We start from the raw sequence: 17,502 nt of genomic DNA, 5'->3' as shown, positions 1-17,502 counted from the left end.
CTGCCCGCTGCTCCTGTCTTGCTTGGGTCTCTTCCACTTTGGGGCCCACTCACTTCACAGTCACAGCGCATGAGTATTTCCAAACCACCGCTGCCGCCCTCAGTTTCCCCGTCCGTCTAATGGAGGTTATGGTTCCCAGCTCTTGCCCATTTCTCTCTAAAGGCCCTGAAGAACCCTGGGGGGCAATAAGTGCCGGAGAATGAGGAACAAGCTACATAATTCCACTCGGGAGCTCAGCTTTGAATTTGCAAACTGCTGGGACCTCACTATACAAGCCGGCAGGGCGCTGAGAATGTTTTTCTTCCAGTTTTTAATCAGTGCCCAGTAGTGTGAATACAGCCTCTCTGCTGAGACTTGACAATGCAGTGAGATCTGGAGTTCCCACGGCAACAGGAACTAACTCATCCCAGGGCTCTTTGAGTTATCAGTCGGCCCACATTTCACAAAAGTGATCAGCGTGGGCTCGACAGCTCTTAGAGGCCTTCTCTGAAAGCAGGCCATGTATGCACTACCTGGCGGCCCCCCTTTTGGATTCAAATCTCTGGAGCATTCTTGTTTGCGAACACAATTGAATGATCCTCGCTTTTTGTGCTGACTGGGGTGTGGTGTATATGTGGGTTGGCTACTGCTTAGGGTCTCTGGAGTAAGTGAGTGAGGCCATGGACGTTCAAGATCCCCAGCTCTTATCACTTGTTTGCTATTGCCAGGCTCTGCTTGTCTGAAAAAGGGAGAGCATTCATTATGGGCTAGCACCATGTTAAGCACCATTCTTAAAACACTTCTGAGAGGAAAATGTTACACACGTTTGGTAAATAAGGAAGCTGAGGCTCTGAGACATGAAAGTGATTTGTTTAAAATCACACAGGCTGGGATGTAACTGAGCCACTATGGAACTGAAGTTTGTTTATCTCCAAAGTCTGAGCTTCTACCATACCATGTTACTCCTTGGCAAATACTTTGGCTCCTCTAACTCAGAGGTAGCCTCATGTAGAGAACAAGACTCTGTACCACACTGTGGTAAGTTAGTTCAGGTCTTAGAAGATGAATAGCAGGGGAAAACCAAGTCTGCCTTGCTTACCTGAGGATTTTAAAAAGAAGCCCAGTACATTGTCATAGCTTTCTGAGACTATAAGGGATCATCTGCTCTCCTAGGGTGTCCTGGACAAGGAGAGCATCCAGTATCATGCCCTCTTTGGTGGTTCTGAGATTCATTTCTTTATTCAGTCATTGTATGGTGAGGACCTTTCGTGTTGGCACACTGCTTCAGGCTAGACTTCTAGAATTCTCAGGGGGCCTTTGCTCAATGCCTTTCTGATGTATTACATCCCTTCTCCATCCCAGCCATGGAATGTCAAGGTTGCCTGAATTTGAGATTCTAGTTAAGTAAGCCAAAGCAATGTGATCTGGATCTTTGTCCACAAAGTCCCAGGAGCCCCAGAACATAGTCACATCTCTATAGTGGAAACACAGGTAATTGAGATGGGCTGGGCTATAGACCAAGGTTTCTCAAACTCCATGCTCAGTTTGGTGGGTCAGTGGTTTTCCCTTTGGTTTGGGTCTTTATCTAGGGTCGGACTGCTCTGCAGTTGAAGAAGCTTTCTCCTTAAACCTTCAACGGGCAGGAGTTGGAGCCTAGCACACTCTCTGGGATCAATTTTGTTGATATTGCTAAGTATGGGGAACCATTGGGGCAGGAGAGCATTCCAACCACCGAGTCAGGCCTGGTTTCTTATGTTACCTTTGCCACATGTCAGCCTCTTGGGCAAGCACATTGATCACTAAGCGCTTTGGGGAAGACAACCTTAGCTTCATTATAGATGTAGATGAGCCTCATTGTGAAGGTGCCTGACATTGAGCCTGACTTAAGAGTAGAAGTTCTGATTTACAACATAACTGTCATCTGTGTTCCTTCCTTTATTGCATTCATAAGCTTCCCATCAGAGTCAGCATACATAAGAAAGTTCTTCCTGGCCTGGTATGATGGTACATGTTTGTAATCCAAGCAGCTCGGGAGACTGAGGCAGGAGGATCACAAGTTTGAAACCAACTCTAACAACTTAGTGAGACCTGTCTCAAAATAATAAAAAGGGCTGGGGATGTAGCTCAGTGGTAGTGCATCTGATTTAATGCCTTGTACTACAAAAAAAAAAAAAAGAAAGCAAAATAGTATGTAAGTTGTTCTTCCTGGTTTTGCAGTGGAGAATCTTCCTCTCCTTGGCAGGCACCTCTCCTTCTCTCCTTTCAGTGTCTGGTATTATAGTGGTCATCTCTGATCCTTCTATTGTATCCTAGGAGGGACTAGAGAGAACAGAGTCCCTTGTTTTGACCCCTCCCTGCTTCAGTGACAGGAGGACTGCAGAGAGGGATTAGTGAGCTAATTAGAAATGATTGCATCTCTCAGCATTAATTAGCAGTGCTGTGGGCTTGCAGTGTGCAATTTGGAACTGAGCCCCCTGCGGGATAGCATGGCAGGCGGTCCTCTGTCTCTGGGGCCTGCTAGCCCCTCTGTACTGATTAGAAATGATGGAACAGGTTTGGGGTAGGCACATCAAGGGTTTCCATTTCAAGGTATCTTGGGTACCCTGACCTGGCCATCCATGGTCTGACCCAGATACTCTTTATTTATAACTGGGCCTCAGTTTCCTTTCCTATAAAATGGACCAGTGGATATCAGAGAAATTCCAATTCCTCCTAGGATAATTCTAGGTAGGACTCCAGGGATTGTACTTCAGGGCTCTTAGCCCTGGAATAAAAGGGTAATTTAATTGATGAGAAAACAGTATGCCAAATCTGGCCCCTGGGGTGACCTTGAGTTCTAACCAAGAAATGTTCTCTAAAGTTGTATTTCCTGACACCAAAGAGCCTATGGTCTTAACCTTCTGAAGAGATATCTAGCAATAATTGGAGTGTCTTTGCCCATTGGACTCATTGAAGATAGCAGATAGAAAGGTATCCGTTGAGCTTGAGCCAACTATAGCCAAAGAGTGGACACTTCCTGGCCTAGCACCCATCTCCTCCCTGGTGCTCTTGGCAAGTTCTCTTCCCCAAAGGAGCAGGAGGAAGCATTGTAAAATGAGGGCCAGATCAGGCACTGAACAAAAGGGCTAATGGCTGACAGCAGGTCAGAATGTGTTAGCTCCACTGGGACTCTAGTTATAGTGATTGCTTATTCTGTGCCCTGTTTCTGATTTCTCCATGCAGCTCGGATTGGGAAAATGAAACGGAGGAAGCAAGATGAAGGGCAGGTATGTCCCCTGTGCAACCGCCCCCTGGCAGGATCGGAACAGGAGATGAGTAGGCATGTGGAGCATTGCCTTTCTAAGGTAGAGGGACCGTCACCACCCACCTTCATTCTCCCCTCCCTTCCCTTGACACTAGCTGCTGACTGCCCCCAAATCTGTGGGCTCTTGGGGTCTTCATGTGATCTTAGCAGCTTTTCCCTTTCATTTGCTCTTTCCCTTTGCTTTCACTCTTTCTCACTCCCCACTTGGGCTCCCATGGAAAGTTATTGGGACGAGGTCCAGGTCTTTGACCTCTAAATTGGTTTTACTTCAGAGGAGCCCTAGAGCTGGGGCCTATATGGTATATAAGCAGGGGCTTGGGCTGTGCCTTCCTTGCAAGCCCTGGGGAGCAGGTGGGGATGGCTTGGACCCTGCATGATCCTGCTCTGCTCTTCACAGAGGGAAGGCTCCTGCATGGCTGAGGATGATGCCGTGGACATCGAGCATGAAAACAGCAACCGCTTTGAGGAGTATGAGTGGTGTGGGCAGAAGCGGATACGGGCCACCACTCTCCTGGAAGGTGGCTTCCGAGGTACAAGCAGCTGACACAGGCATTGACACTGGTAGACAGGCCTCTGCTGGGTATCCATCTGTTGGGAATTGCAAGGCCAGGGCTGGTGGCTGGTCATCCATTCCACCACGTGGGAACTGCTTCTGGCGGGGCTCCTTTGTGACCGTGCTGCTTGCCTGTGATGTGCATATTAAAATGGATGTATTTGGGTGGGGAAATGGAATTGTGAGACTGCAAGCTAGGAGTGACGAGGGGGGCTCTCAGCCTCGGGTGATGCATTGAAGGTGACAGCCAAGCCGCGTTAGCACCTGCATAAAATATTAAAGGGACGGTTATGCATTTATCACTCCATCCCTCTTAAGGCTGATAAATGAGAATCCAGCAACCTGCTGTACACCTCCAGCACTGGGGGCCCTGAGGGCTTCCAGGCAAACACATTGGATTTTCCTCCTCCTCCTCAGCCCTGTGTCAGGGAAATCTGTTACAGAGGAGAGAGTGAGTTATGGCAAAATTTGACCTCCCATGAGCTTCATTGGTGAATCTAATTTTAACTCTGATCCTATCCCTTCTCCCTGGGCGCCCTCTGCCCTGAAGCAAGAGGGGCCTGGGCCCAGCTGCTCCCTGTTTCCCTTGGGCTCTCCCCAGTTGCTGCAGAGGAGTCTGCAGGGCCCTACCCATCTCCATGTCCTCCTAACTACTTGGAGGGACATGACTTGTAGGACCCCTGAATATCAGTTCAGACAGCAGAATTGGTGGGGTGGCCAAAGTCATTGTCCTTGTCAAACTCCCATCTTGGGCAGGGGAAAAAGGGAGCTGCCTGCCTCCTGGCCTCCAGCTCTTCTCTCTTTCTGTGCACAAGCACAGCTGGCATTGCAGCTTGTGATCATAAAGGAGCCAGTCTGCTTCCCGTCTGCTTCCCATTTTCTGGAAACATCCTTGGGAGTACTACTGCATATGGTCCATAGGGAATCTCACAGCATCTGGGAAGAAGGTCTTGCCTCCTTGGGGCCATGCTACCTGGGCTCATGCTAAGAAACCTCCAGTGCCATGCATCATAGACTGGCTGTGTGAAGAGGCTGAGAGCCCAGATGGGACATTATGCCTGTGGGCTTCTCTTACATTATCCACGTGTCTGAGACAAGCCAAAACATAAATCAGGAGGGTTAGACCAAACTATTTCCCTGAGCTTGAGCTGTTTGCAGTAGTTGCCATTGCATTCTGGTCTTATGCTGGATCTCTGGTGTGTCTCAGGCCCTGAAAAAAATGTATAGCAGAGCCCATGAGCCCAGAAATTGTGCAGACAGGTGTGTGGTGGCAGTCTGTACAGAGTCAGTTCCAGAATGCTCTGGGTTAGCTTTGTTGGCAGCTGTAACTATTCATATCTTCCATTGCTGTGGCAGCTTCTTAGGTTTCTTGGCACAAAACTGGACCTGATGGCTCCTGGGCACTCATAGTTTGCGGGGGGTAAAGCTGCACAGGGCTTGCTGTTTCTGTGAAGTCTTTCCCCGGTGCTGGGACATACTTGCCAAGCAGTGTGAGGGGCTCTCAGGCCCTGGGTGGGTATCAGTTTTCCCTAAGTGTTTACACTGCGAGGTTGTTTCTTTCAAGAATTCCTGAGGAGAGTTCAAAGGGGGCTTTTCTTTGAGCGATTTGGAGAGCGAGGATGAGAGTGAGACTTGAAGAGGGAACGGCCGGAGGTGCCTTTATCTGCAGAGAATTGCTCCAGCTTTCCTGATAGAAGCTGCTGCTGCCTCTTAAACAGCTTAGTGCAGTCAAAAGACAGGCCGACTTGAAAGGCTGTTTTACAGCGAGATCAACGGGGGCCATGAGGCAGAGAGAGCAGAGCGGAGGAGGCTGGGCCTCCTCAGTGGGGGGAGCTATCAAAGGGAGGCCCTGGCTGATCTGACTGCCTCTGCTCCTGAACCCTGTCTGCAAAAGCTGGCCATCTGTCAGCCTGCCCTTCCTGGCCAGAACCAATAGGCCCAATTCTTGGGGGGTTGGGTGTGGCCCCGCCAGGCGGGCTGGTGTCAGTGCAGCACATTGATCGCCCGCCGGGCGGGCTGGGCCGCAAGCCGGGCAGCGCGTGCTTAATGTGATTGAAAGGCAGTTAAAATGGCGGTGACCTTTTCAGGAGGAATTAGATTGCCTGCCAAGACCGGTTAGAGGGAGTGATAACGCCAGCTGAAGAAGCTGCCCAGCCGACTTCAGAGAGAGGGAGGCAGAGGCAGGATGAGCAGGCGAGCAGCGAGGCCCATTTAAGCTGTGCTGTGCGTGCTGACAGAACAGAGATTGCTGTCCTTGTTAGATATGAAAGAATTGAAGAATTGCAGATAAGTTTCCGTATCCGATCATCCCCTATCCCTCCTCCCAGACTAGGGCCTCCTCGTCATTCTCAGCAAACCTTCCCACCAGGCCCACCAGTAATTGGGCTGATGGGTCAGATCAGTTACCTTGAGTGAAATCATCTGTGGGAGGCAGCAGTCAAGCAAGAGTTTTGGAGGAAATGCTTTCTAGAGGGAATGGTCTTCAGGATGGGACCCCTTGGGTTTCTAAGGGGAAGGCCCAGATGTTTGAGGCCTGGGAGTGCTTGAAATTGGTATTTTAGGAGAGAATGAAGGACCAGACAGAATAGAAGAGCATCAAGATAGGCCCAGCTGGAAACAGATGTTTAAAAGACCCAAGAAAATAGGTAAAAACTTCAAGAGAGTAAGTCAGAAGAAATTTTTGGTATCTAGGAAATACTCTAACCTTTGCAGTTCTAGAGGAGGTCCTCAGACTGCTCAGCTGCTGCTTGCTGTCTTAGAGCCTGAGGTTTTCAAACCTGCTGGTGCTGTTTTTATAGAGAGCCACACACAAAGCCCAATGCTTCTCCTATAAGAGATAAGTAGTTAGAAAAAGATGCTTTTCTGGGGTACCCTACAAAACCTGTGCAAAACAGGGGCCTTCTATGCCAGAGATGCAAACCGTAGAAAATAAGCTAATTATATAGTCCCACAGACAAACCTGCCCTTACCCTTAGTCAAAAGAGGTATGTGACAGATTAGTCATGGTACACCTTTCTTCTTGTTTCCTAACTCCAGCTACTATTAGGTCCTAGAGAAGAGACCTATGGTGATAGTGAGTGAGTTGCCAGTGAGTTCACCTGTTTGGATTTGGGGAACCTATAGTCCCTCACATCTGGAAGAGACAGGCAAAATAAAGGACATGGGAATGATTGGTTTCAAATAAGAGTGTTGGGATGGAGGAATTTCCCAGGAGGCTACACAAGAAATGGAAGGTGTCTCCAGCTGTGTCATTGAGCCCTAGGTGAAAGCATTGAGCAGGAAGCTCATTTGAATCAAACAGGTGGAGTAGGGAGAGGGAATAAAACATTTTGATATGCATCGTTTCTGCCCTGCCAGATTCTGGTTATAGCTTACATTTTTCTTGGGTTCCTGTCTTAGATTTAGACTGGTTTCAAGCAACCTGGAATGAGAAATCAGAGAGAGAACTACAGGCAAGGTAGCTTTGGTGCAGTTCTTTCAACCATTTGTTACTAAAACTTCAGCATCAGATATGGGACAAAGGGCTGAGAGGTGTTGTGAATCCAAGGGCACAGGCAAATGGGTCTTGAATACTAAAAATGTCTCCAACTACAGCTGTTCTGCTTGGTGTAGTCACTGGCAGGTGTTGGAACAGCACACAACTGGAGGCTGGCTGGAAATGCAGAGAGGCTTCTAACTCCCCACTACCTTTAGTTATGACTGTCGCCTGTTGGGAGGGGTTAGGAGAGGTGGCAAGGAGCAAGGCACTTTCTGTCCCCTGTGGCTATGGATGGGATTTAATCGCCTTTTGGAACACAATTGTTAAGCTGGGACAGAGGGAATCCAGGCAGAAGGAGCAAGTATCAATGGTTTTAAACGGCGTCTGTCTCTGAGCGTCTTTCCTGACGTGAGGCAGTGAAACGCGTTATCGAGGAGGCCCGGAAAGTGGCTAAGTGCGTTTGACACACGCCAACTCCCTGCCTCCACACTGGATAATTGCATTGTCAACTGTTCAGCGAGGTGGCAGGTGACACTGCAGGCCGATTGATTGTCCCGCATCGCAGCTCCCCAGACTGTCAGCTCCCCAATCGATGGCGTTTACACAAGACACCGTAACTGCATCTGTAACTAATTCCAGTGTAAAACTCCCCGGAAGCGCTGTCCCTGCCCTCCCCTTAGGTGAATATTAGGCTCTAGAGGACCCCCAGACTTCTTTCTCTCTGGGTTCTGGTTTGGTTGAGAGTAGCAGGTGAGGAAATCGATGGCTCCTTTTTTGTGGTTTCAGGTTTCAGGACATAACTACCCCCAGTAAACAGGCATCTCCAGTTTCTCAATCGATCATTTGATCAATTGATTAAATTAACACTGATTTTTTTTTTTTCTCTCCCTTCTCAATGACCCAGGAAGAAATGAGTTTATGGGAAAAGGGTTGTTTTTATAAAATTTAGACTTATATATCAGTTTGCACTTAACCCTCTCCCTCTGTATTGCTGAGTGTTCACTGGGAAGAGGGGTTTTTGTACTGCCCAGCTGCCCAGGACCGGGCAAGCCTGGCTCCCACTCTACTGGGCATTGCTCACCATCAGACTTAGTTTGCTTTCTAGCCTTTTTTTGCTGCTTTCAGGTGGGGTAGAACCCTAGTAAGGGGCCCCTCCTAGTGACTGAGGGATACTCTGAGTCATCTTAGAAGTCCTAGGGACCAAGTTCCTTCCCTGGAAAGCAGCACCAGAAGGAGCAACTTGCGCCAGTGGCACATGCCTCATGCCAGCAGCTCAGGAAGCTGAGGCAGGAGGATCACAAGTTCAAAGCCAGCCTCAGCAACTTAGCGAGACCCTGTCTCAAAATAAAATATGAAAAGGGCTGGGGATGTGGCTCAGTGGTGTTGAGCATTCCTGGGTTCAATCCCTGGTACTAAAAAAAAAAAAAAAAAAAGGTGGCAGCTTGCCTAGTATTCCCTGAGCTTCAGGGAAGAGGAGCCAGAGACTTGGAAAGGAGCTATCTGTGCCATCTTGCCTCTGAGTACTGGCTTGGGATATTCCAGCAGCTGAGAACATAAAACGACCGTGGAGCCTTCCTCTCTAAGCAGGAGGGGGTAAACTGGCGGGGGTGCTGTCTGCATAAAACGGCTTTATGGCCGTTTCTTTTTATTATGATTCTGCCAGAAGTCAGCAAGTGACATTTCATTAAGAAAATAAAGTTTAATGTGCTGGGAAGGAGGTTGGAGCAGGCTAGGGCAACACCAGAGTGAAATTGGCAGTGGCAGCCTGTTCTGAACACCTGTGGGGGTAGGGAGAGGTTCCCAACATCTGTCTCAGCTGGGGCATGGGGTAAGGGTCAGAGAAGACTACTCAGACCAAAGGCAGAGAGGCCTTTTCCTTGGCAAATAAGATGTCACACTTTCCCTCCTGTCTCACTGGTCAGAGGAACAGAAGGTTGCCACCTGGCTGGGAGCTGCAGTAGAATAGGGAAGGCTGTGTCATAAGGTTTTTCTAGGCCCAGCCTTACTTCTGGCACAGGGCCCCAGTGCCTCATAGAGCAGTGTTGCCAGTACTGCTCTGGTATGTTATATGGCACCTGCTCTGGGCCTAGCCAGCCCTGCTGGACAATGCAGAGATCACAGCAGTGAGTCACACTTGAGACCCTTGCACTTTTTGGTCTGAGGAGGGAGAATGACAATACAATGTAATAAAGGTGAGTAACGCAGTAGTTTGGGTGGACAGCAAGGAAGGGACACATTCGTGTAAGGTGTATAAGTACTTGAGCAAGTCACATCCCCCACTGAGTACCTGGAGGTTGGGGAGCCATATCTTGTGTATTCTCCACACTGAGCCAGACAGGATGTGCTCCATAAAGATTGAAAGAATATTAGAGGTGGAAAGTCCTTCCTTCTGCAACTACTCTTTGTAGGCACTACCAGTCAATGATAGAAGGTTGAGCTAAGTCAGACTTGCCAGCCGAGTAGGTATTTGTTTTGTAGACCCGTAGGAAGAAAGTTATAGTTACATAGGATAGGAAGTACCCAGACATGAAGCATAAAGCATATAGGATTTGGGAGACCACAGTATCTCTGTTCCCATGGAGGATGGGTCCTGGTCTAAGCAGGGCAGGCAGTTATACTACAGAGAAAAGGACTTCAAGCCACAGGACTGCTTTATATGCTGGGACTTCTGACAGGTATGGCACCCTGTCTTTCCTGATTTGCCAAGGGAGCCATAGTGGGCTTGGGAGTAGTGCCAGGGTTCTCTGCTTTTTTGCCCACCCACAAGGCAGGGAGAGACTGAGCAGAGGATGTGAGGCTGGCTGCTGAGCTGCGTGTACTTGGAAGAGGGGGGTTGGCAGGACTCGGGGGGCACAGGCTATAAGTGAACCTGATAGCTACATTCTGATTGATGGCGGAGTTTGTCTCCCAAACTGTCAGAGGGTTTATAGAGGTGCCACTCACCCACAAGGCGGGAATTGCTTGTCAGGACACCTGGCCCTGAACAGGAGACAGAGCTGTAACTTGGTGTTTTCTCAGCTTAATGGCCCTGCTGCTGACCTGCCTGCTGTTCAAGTGTGTCAGGGCCTCCAGGTCGAGGGCAAATGAGGACTGTCAGTGAGGGTGGAGCCTAGGGAATGCCCAGCCTCTTTCTTTCTTTCTCTGGTGCTGCTTACCTCTGGGATGAATAGAAAGAATCTTTGAGAACAGACTGGAGGAGGATCAGGAAGAAAGTGCTTTTCAGGGCTTGGTAGAAGGAGAACATTCCAGATGGAGTAAATAGCATAAACAAAGGTCTCAATGTATGGCTGGAACACAGCAAGCAGGCTCCATGTCCATGTGCACAGGGCTTCTGGAGTGAAATGAAAAAAGAGTGAGTGTAGAGAAATAGATGCATATAGATCTTCACAGATTTAATTGAAGAGTCTGAACTTGACTGAGTCATACATGGTTTTGGATAAGGAAAACAAAGGATTAAAACTAAAAGGTAGGCAGGATGAAGGAATACACAAGAGGCTTAAGGACCTATTACAGGACTATTACCTATTTCTCTGATGAGAGTGTAGGCACCTAAGAATGGACAAGACATTTGGGCAGAGTTCTAAATGCTTCCTTGCTTCTTTAAAGATTTATTTACAGATCCTACTAACCACAGAGCCGCCCCCCCCCCCCATCCCTGGCAGAGCTGCCATGCTGGCTAGTAGCTATGGTCTGAGACCCATAGAGAAGTAGGGCAATGGCTGGGGGGCAGCTCTATGGTCCCTGACCGTGGGCTTTCAAGAAGGGTGGTTCTGGGAGTCAGACACCATCCAGCAGGTGAGCTGGCTTGGTATGGTCTCATTAACTCACCCTTCCCCATTAGCCAAGAGTCTCCCTGTGGCTTTGTCAAATGAACCTCAAGTGGTCAGCTGCTTGGGGTTCAGCCTGGCCCTTGGCCTGCCCCAGCCGAGTCTGGTTGCCTTCATAGACTGCTTTGAGAGGCAGGTGTGCATGCCTGTTCTCCCTTGTCTGTCCATTCCTAATCCCTTTATAACTACACTTCTCCAGGAATCTGGGCTGCGTGAGGTAGAGATGAATAATTAATGTCAGGCGCTTCAGACACCAAATATTTGAACAGCTGCCTGGAGTTTTTGCTGGCAAGGACCTAGCGGCCAAAATCAGGATGTTGGCTGGGGGTCCCGCTCTATGGCTCTGATTGGCCTTAATCAGCCTGTTCTCTTTGATGGACTTGTCAGACTGGACAGTGGGACATAAGGAAGCCCAGGTCCTGGTTGGGGCTGGGCCGACCTTTTGCACTTGGATTTCCCTACTTTCTTTTTGCTCTTCCTGGAACTGGAAGGCAGATGGATAGCAAGCCTAGGGCAGGGTGTTGCCTGAGGACTTGACATAGCATATGAATGGGCCAATTTATGAACAGAGACCACAGAGAGAAAGAGATATGCATTGTAAAAGGACTGAAATATCAGTCAGGAGCACTTAAGTATCTGATTTGATATATCCCAAGCCCAAGTTTCTATTTGTGCCTCATCTCGCCCTCCTACCTGATTCCTACTTAGAGGCAGCATATAAAGCACACTTGGCCTAGTCTTTTTGGTCCATGGTCCTCCTCATACCCTGCTTCCCACAGGCTCTGGCTTCGTCATGTGCAGCGGCAAAGAGAACCCGGACAGTGATGCTGACTTGGATGTGGATGGGGATGACACTCTGGAGTATGGGAAGCCACAGTATCCTTGGGTCTCTATGGGCAAGGTGGGGCTGGCACAGAAGGCCATTGGGAATAGGAAAAGTAGCTAGTACCTCTGGTACTTGCCCACACCACCTCCAGGGTCAGAGGCTCAACTTTGGCTGCTGGGAATCCTGAGCATTTTGCCCTCGTGGCTTACAACAAAACTAGGATCCATTGTCCTTGACGACCATGCCAGATACACGGAGGCTGACGTCATCCCTTGCACAGGCGAGGAACCTGGTGAAGCCAAGGAGAGAGAGGCACTCCGGGGCGCAGTCCTAAAGCAAGTGTGGGCACAGGCGTAGCATGATGGGGTGGTGGGATAGAAAGCCCGAGGCAGGGCTCAACCCAGTACCCACCTGCAGGGTTGTCTGTATTCCTTCAGGCCTCACTGTGTTCTTTTTTCTTCTTCTCTAGTGGTGGCCCTCCCAGCACCCGCATCACACCTGAGTTCTCTAAATGGGCCAGTGATGGTAAGTCCTGACCCAGGTTAGCAGTAATGGGTGTGAGAGGGATTCCTAGATAGTGGTGACTGACTCAAGCCCAAGCCCTCACCTGTGCTATCCATTCTGTCCAAAGTATGAGTTGTCCCTGTGTCCCTGCAGAGATGCCATCCACCAGCAATGGTGAAAGCAGCAAGCAGGAGGCCATGCAGAAGACGTGCAAGAACAGTGACATCGAAAAGTGAGTGCGGCTGTGCAGGAGCAGGGTGGCGGGGGTTGCTGGAAGGAAGGCTGCTGCCAGGGCTTCTGGCCTTCCCAAGTGTAGCTGAGTCCTGCTGCCCTGGGCGCACGGCCGGCATTGGAGCCCAGCTGGTGCTAAGCGTGACTCTGTGAATTGATCGCTGGGCCACAGCCCTGGGAGCCTTGGTGGAGGGAGGTGCAGTCCGCCTGCTTGCCTGCCCGCTGCGCCGGCCTCCGCCCGGGAATGTGATGTATGGCCGCCCAGCCCAGCCGGCGCACTTGATTCATCTCCAGTTTCTGTTTCTTAATCGGGAGCTAAATTGGTTTCATTTTTCTTGTCCCGGGTGGCGCTCGCAGTGGGTTTTAGGCAGAAGCATTGGGTCTCATCACTTCTGGTAGGAATTTTTGGCCAGGATTTTCTAGCAGGGGAAAAAGAGATCCATTAGTACATTACCTAGGGCCAGGCAGCCTCTCTGGCCTCTATCCCTGGGAGCCACAAGGATTTGATATCAGCTGGGCATCTCACTGCCTTTCCAGAAGCCCAAGCAAGACCAGTTCTGGCCCTAGGAGGTGGTATTGTCCAGTATGGGCTGCCTAGAGCTGCAGCCATTGGCCGTTGCTTATCTCACTGCACCCACCCCACTCCCTCCAGTTGCAGGGTAGGTTCCCTGGGGTTAAAAGGCAGCCTCTTCATTCTAGGACCAGTGTTCCATCTTGCCTCCTGCCAGGAGAGTGGATTGCAGGCCGGTGCAGGGCTGGGTCGGTGGCCCAGGGTCACCTCCCATTTGTTTCCCTCCATTTTGTGTTGTCATAAATTCATTCCAGCCCGTTGTGGTTGATCAGTTTATCTCGGCCGGGGCCGCGAGTGCTGCTGGCATGATGTATGGGCCGCAGCGCAGGGCCCGGCTGCCCATGAATCACTGCAGCTGCTCCGTGTCAGCGCCGGAGCGGGCCGTACAGGTTCGGCGCAACCAGCTTTGGGGGGGAGGAATGACGTATGGATGTTTATTTAATAATTCTCTCCTACTCCAGCTGAGCGGGGCGGGCGGGGCTGTAAGGGGCACCCACCCTCGTCTGGAGGGGCTGCTCATAAATCAGAAAGACAAGATCATTAATCAGGGATGGCGCTTGAGGGGGAGATGGGGGGCCAGAGCCAGTGGCCATCCATGAAGGTGCTACCCACCCAAGGCTGGGGGAAGTCCCACCTGTGTGAGCACAGGCTCCAGTAGGTAGGGCTCTTGGGATGAGTTGGGGATTGGCTTGCTCCTGTGCAGAGATCACCAGGAGGTCTGGATTAGCCAAGATTGGAGCCCTTCCGTCCCCATGACTTCTGTCTTCCTCATCCACAAAGTATGGAATCCTGCCCTAGATCTGTTTCATGTTCCAGGGAAGGGGAAAGGCAGGATGCTATGGCTTCCTCTGGGAATCTGACCTCCTCATGTCCTGGAGGGGTTCAAGAATAGCTCACAACCAAGCTGGGTCCGGGGCTGGAGGACTGGGTATTTCACCAGAGCAAAGATTAGAGGCCAGGTGTGTGCTGAGCAAATCTAGGACAGGTGGGCTTTGGAGCTGTATCTTGGCCTATGATGTGGCCTTGGAGTTCTTAGGCATTTGTTTCCCATCTTTGAAATTCCTAGCATGGGTCTTGGAGGAGAAGGGAGCATAACTCCCCATCCTTATCAGGAGTTTATTAGCAGCAATCGAGATGGAGATGGTACATATGGCATCAGGCAGAATGCCAGGGAAGAGCCAGCTATGCAGGTACTTGTGAGGGTGGGGTGAAGACTTTCCAGAGCCAGGAGACTGAGTGGGAATCAGTATGCTGGAGACAGCCTTTCCCAGCATCCCTGGAGAAGCAAGGCCTAAAGAATCATGGATCCATGAGCTGGTGGATCTAGAGCACTCCCAGTGCAGGAACACAGACCACTAGGGAGTTATATTCTGTGTTGCTTCTAGCACCCTAAAAGAAAAAAGTCAGTCAGAGATTGAAGTTTGTTGTTGCCCATCAAATGTTACCACTACCCTTCTTACATCCCCCAGGACTACTTGTATCTAACAGTAATAAGCCACTTCAAGCTTTCTGGACCATTGTCTCGCCCAAGCTGGCAGAACAGGCACCCCCAGGATATTGTCCATGCTCACGCCACACCTCACTGTGTTTCTACCTGTGGCCTCCCTACCCTGTTCAGTCCTACTTTTCCCATTCTTATTAAATGCCTATGGAACCTTAGCTGTTTTATCACACCCTTCTTCTAATATCCTCACAATTCCCATCACCCATGAGATAGTTCAGTTTCTGACTGTGGAATTGAGTTGCCAGACAAGTGTGCTCTGTCACTTTAGCAACTTTTGCCTACCTACAAGTGAGCCTTCCAGCCCAACTGAACTCTTGGGCCTCTTGGTCTTTATTTCTACTGTTCCCTTAGCCTGGAGATCCATCTCCTTATAAACCAGTATAGAGTAATAGTCAGTCACACAGTTGACCACAGGATCAGTCTGCCACCTTGGAATCCCATCTCCCCAAATCTCTGTGAACAATGGGTTGCTATTTAATTTTTCAGTGTTTTAGTTTCTTCATGTATAGAAATGGGAATATTAGAACCTTCTCACAAGGTTTTTATGAGGTGTAAATAGGATAATAATTATAGTTCCTCAGTATAATCCCTGGCATTTAGTAAGTGATTAATAAATTTTAGCTATTTTCTTTGTATTATCATCATACTTATTCCCTAAGGCCATCCCCAGTACAGTTTTTCTACTCTTCCAGCAGGTATTTTTCTCCCTCTGTGAGTAGCCGTATTCACTAGTGTTTTAGGAGGGGCAGGAGGGATCCTTGAAGAGTCCTAACTATTCCCTGTTCAGCAGTATGACCAGTCTTGGAAAAGTCATAGGGACCTTGTGGTACAGGGCTTGGACAACAGGCTGAGGCTTACCAGGGTATCAAATGAGCCTAGGAAGAAATAACAAGGAGCCCTCGAGGGAAGCCAGGCTTATGGCAAAGGGACCTAGATTATATGGGATCTGTCCAGCCCCACATCTCTCTTTCCCTAGAGGTTGGACTAGCTCTTCATTTTGCAAATGTTTACTCATGCTCAGATGCCAGAAGTGGGGCTTATGTCCAGAGTAAATACTGGCCAAGTGAGCAGCCTGCCCTCAGGGAACTCAGTCTAGTGGAGGACACAAAGATCTTTGCAGTTAGACTGTTGGGGTCGAGTTGGATAAAGGATGCACCAAAATTCCCCAGTAGTGGTACTGATGATGATGAAGCAGAACGGTGAGTTTGGGCGAGGGGGTTGGGAGGACCCAGAGGAAACAAAGTGCAAAGAGGCCAAGAGACTGGGAAAGGGTGGTATACTTGGAGACACTGCCCAGTTTGTGTGGATAGGCAGGGTGATGAGGAGTACAGGCTGATAGGGCCAGAGTGAGAAGAAATGTTTTAGAGCTTTAGTCTGAGAGACATTGAAATGTTGGAGTAAAAATGGTCAGATTTGCTTTCACTATGTAAGTTCTAGGTGCTGGAAGGATGGTATGGAGATAAAGGACTAGAGCGGGGAAGTTATTTGCTGCTCAGGTTAGTGGAGTTATCGATAGAATAGTCCAGGAGGCCCAACCAGAAATGGTAAGGGTGGAAGGAAGGGAGTGATTCCAGAGGTATTAGGAGAGAAGTGAGAGATTTTTGAAGTTGAAAATGACTCAGAATGATTGAAAATGGTTCTCGGGTATCTGGTTCGGAAATTCGTCAGGTGGAGATGGAGGAACAAAGAGTGGGTTTAGTTTTGAAGTGGGGTTTGCAGCTATGGGGCATTGGAGAAAGAGCATGTGGGATGTCTAGGAAACACATGTGGTTCCGGATTAAGGGAGGTGCAGGCTGGAGGTTCAGATTGGGGATATCAGCCTACTACCCAACTATACATCTTCTTTATAGAATCACTGAAGATTCAGCTGTGACCACATTTGAGGCCCTGAAGGCTCGGGTTAGGGAGCTTGAACGGCAGCTATCTCGGGGGGACCGATACAAATGCCTCATCTGCATGGTAAGTAAGAGGGAATTTGGGGTGCCCTTGGTCAGGCTTTAGTGCTCTGGAGTGTTGGAAAGGGTCACTGCAACTATGATCTAGGCTCTTTGAAGGGTGTTCCTGCCTCAGTGATTCCTTCTCTGCCCACCTTTTCCCTAGGACTCATATTCAATGCCCCTAACGTCAATCCAGTGTTGGCATGTGCACTGCGAGGAATGCTGGCTGCGGACCCTGGTGAGGTGGTGTGGAAGTTGGGGAGTGGGGTGCTGTTTGGGGGGGCACTTCCCGGGTGTTCATGCCTTTGCTTGTACCTGCTTAGGGGAGGTGGGCAGTGAGGGATAAGGAAGAACAGGAGCATAGAACAGAGCCAGGGCCAGCATATCTACCGTACCCTCCACCCCCAAAATCACTGTATTCTCTGCCCCCCACCTCAGGTTTATTAAATTCTCCCCTCCATGGGCTCACTACATTCTCTTTTCCACCACCCACGCCCCTAGAAGGCCCACCACATCACACATATTGGTGAGACCCCAGGTCAGGAGGAAGCTTGTGGTGGGTAAGCAGGACCAGGGCCTCAGCCCTTCCCCCTCCCATTACTAAGCTCCTTCTGCTCCTGGCCCTGTTCTTCGCTCAGGAGCAGCCATTAAAATGTCGCCCGGAGACAGCAATAAAAGGCCCGGACGTGGGCTCTGTGTCCTGATCAAAGGCCGCATGTAATCTCGTTAGGGCCGCGGCAGCCACAGCTGGACCCAGCCTTGTTCTCATTACCGGGGCTCCCGCTGCG

The 17,502-nt window shown here is 49.8% G+C and overlaps 1 protein-coding gene across 1 annotated transcript in view; it reads left to right on the top strand.

The window, feature by feature from the left end:
- The window catches only part of Rnf220 (ring finger protein 220), a 207,492-nt gene that overhangs the window by 188,797 nt on the left and 1,193 nt on the right, over positions 1–17,502 (top strand). The window contains exons 5-12 of the mRNA XM_015485102.2: positions 3,191–3,245; positions 3,681–3,813; positions 11,921–12,017; positions 12,216–12,302; positions 12,437–12,492; positions 12,625–12,703; positions 16,628–16,736; positions 16,878–16,952. Coding sequence (XP_015340588.2) covers positions 3,191–3,245; positions 3,681–3,813; positions 11,921–12,017; positions 12,216–12,302; positions 12,437–12,492; positions 12,625–12,703; positions 16,628–16,736; positions 16,878–16,952 — 691 coding nt within the window. The remainder of the gene's footprint in view (positions 1–3,190; positions 3,246–3,680; positions 3,814–11,920; positions 12,018–12,215; positions 12,303–12,436; positions 12,493–12,624; positions 12,704–16,627; positions 16,737–16,877; positions 16,953–17,502) is intronic.

The sequence above is a fragment of the Marmota marmota genome, unplaced genomic scaffold (genome assembly GCF_001458135.2).
Source record: "Marmota marmota marmota unplaced genomic scaffold, marMar, whole genome shotgun sequence".
Classification (NCBI taxonomy): Eukaryota; Metazoa; Chordata; class Mammalia; order Rodentia; family Sciuridae; genus Marmota; species Marmota marmota.
This window is presented reverse-complemented; position numbering and strand designations above follow the sequence as displayed.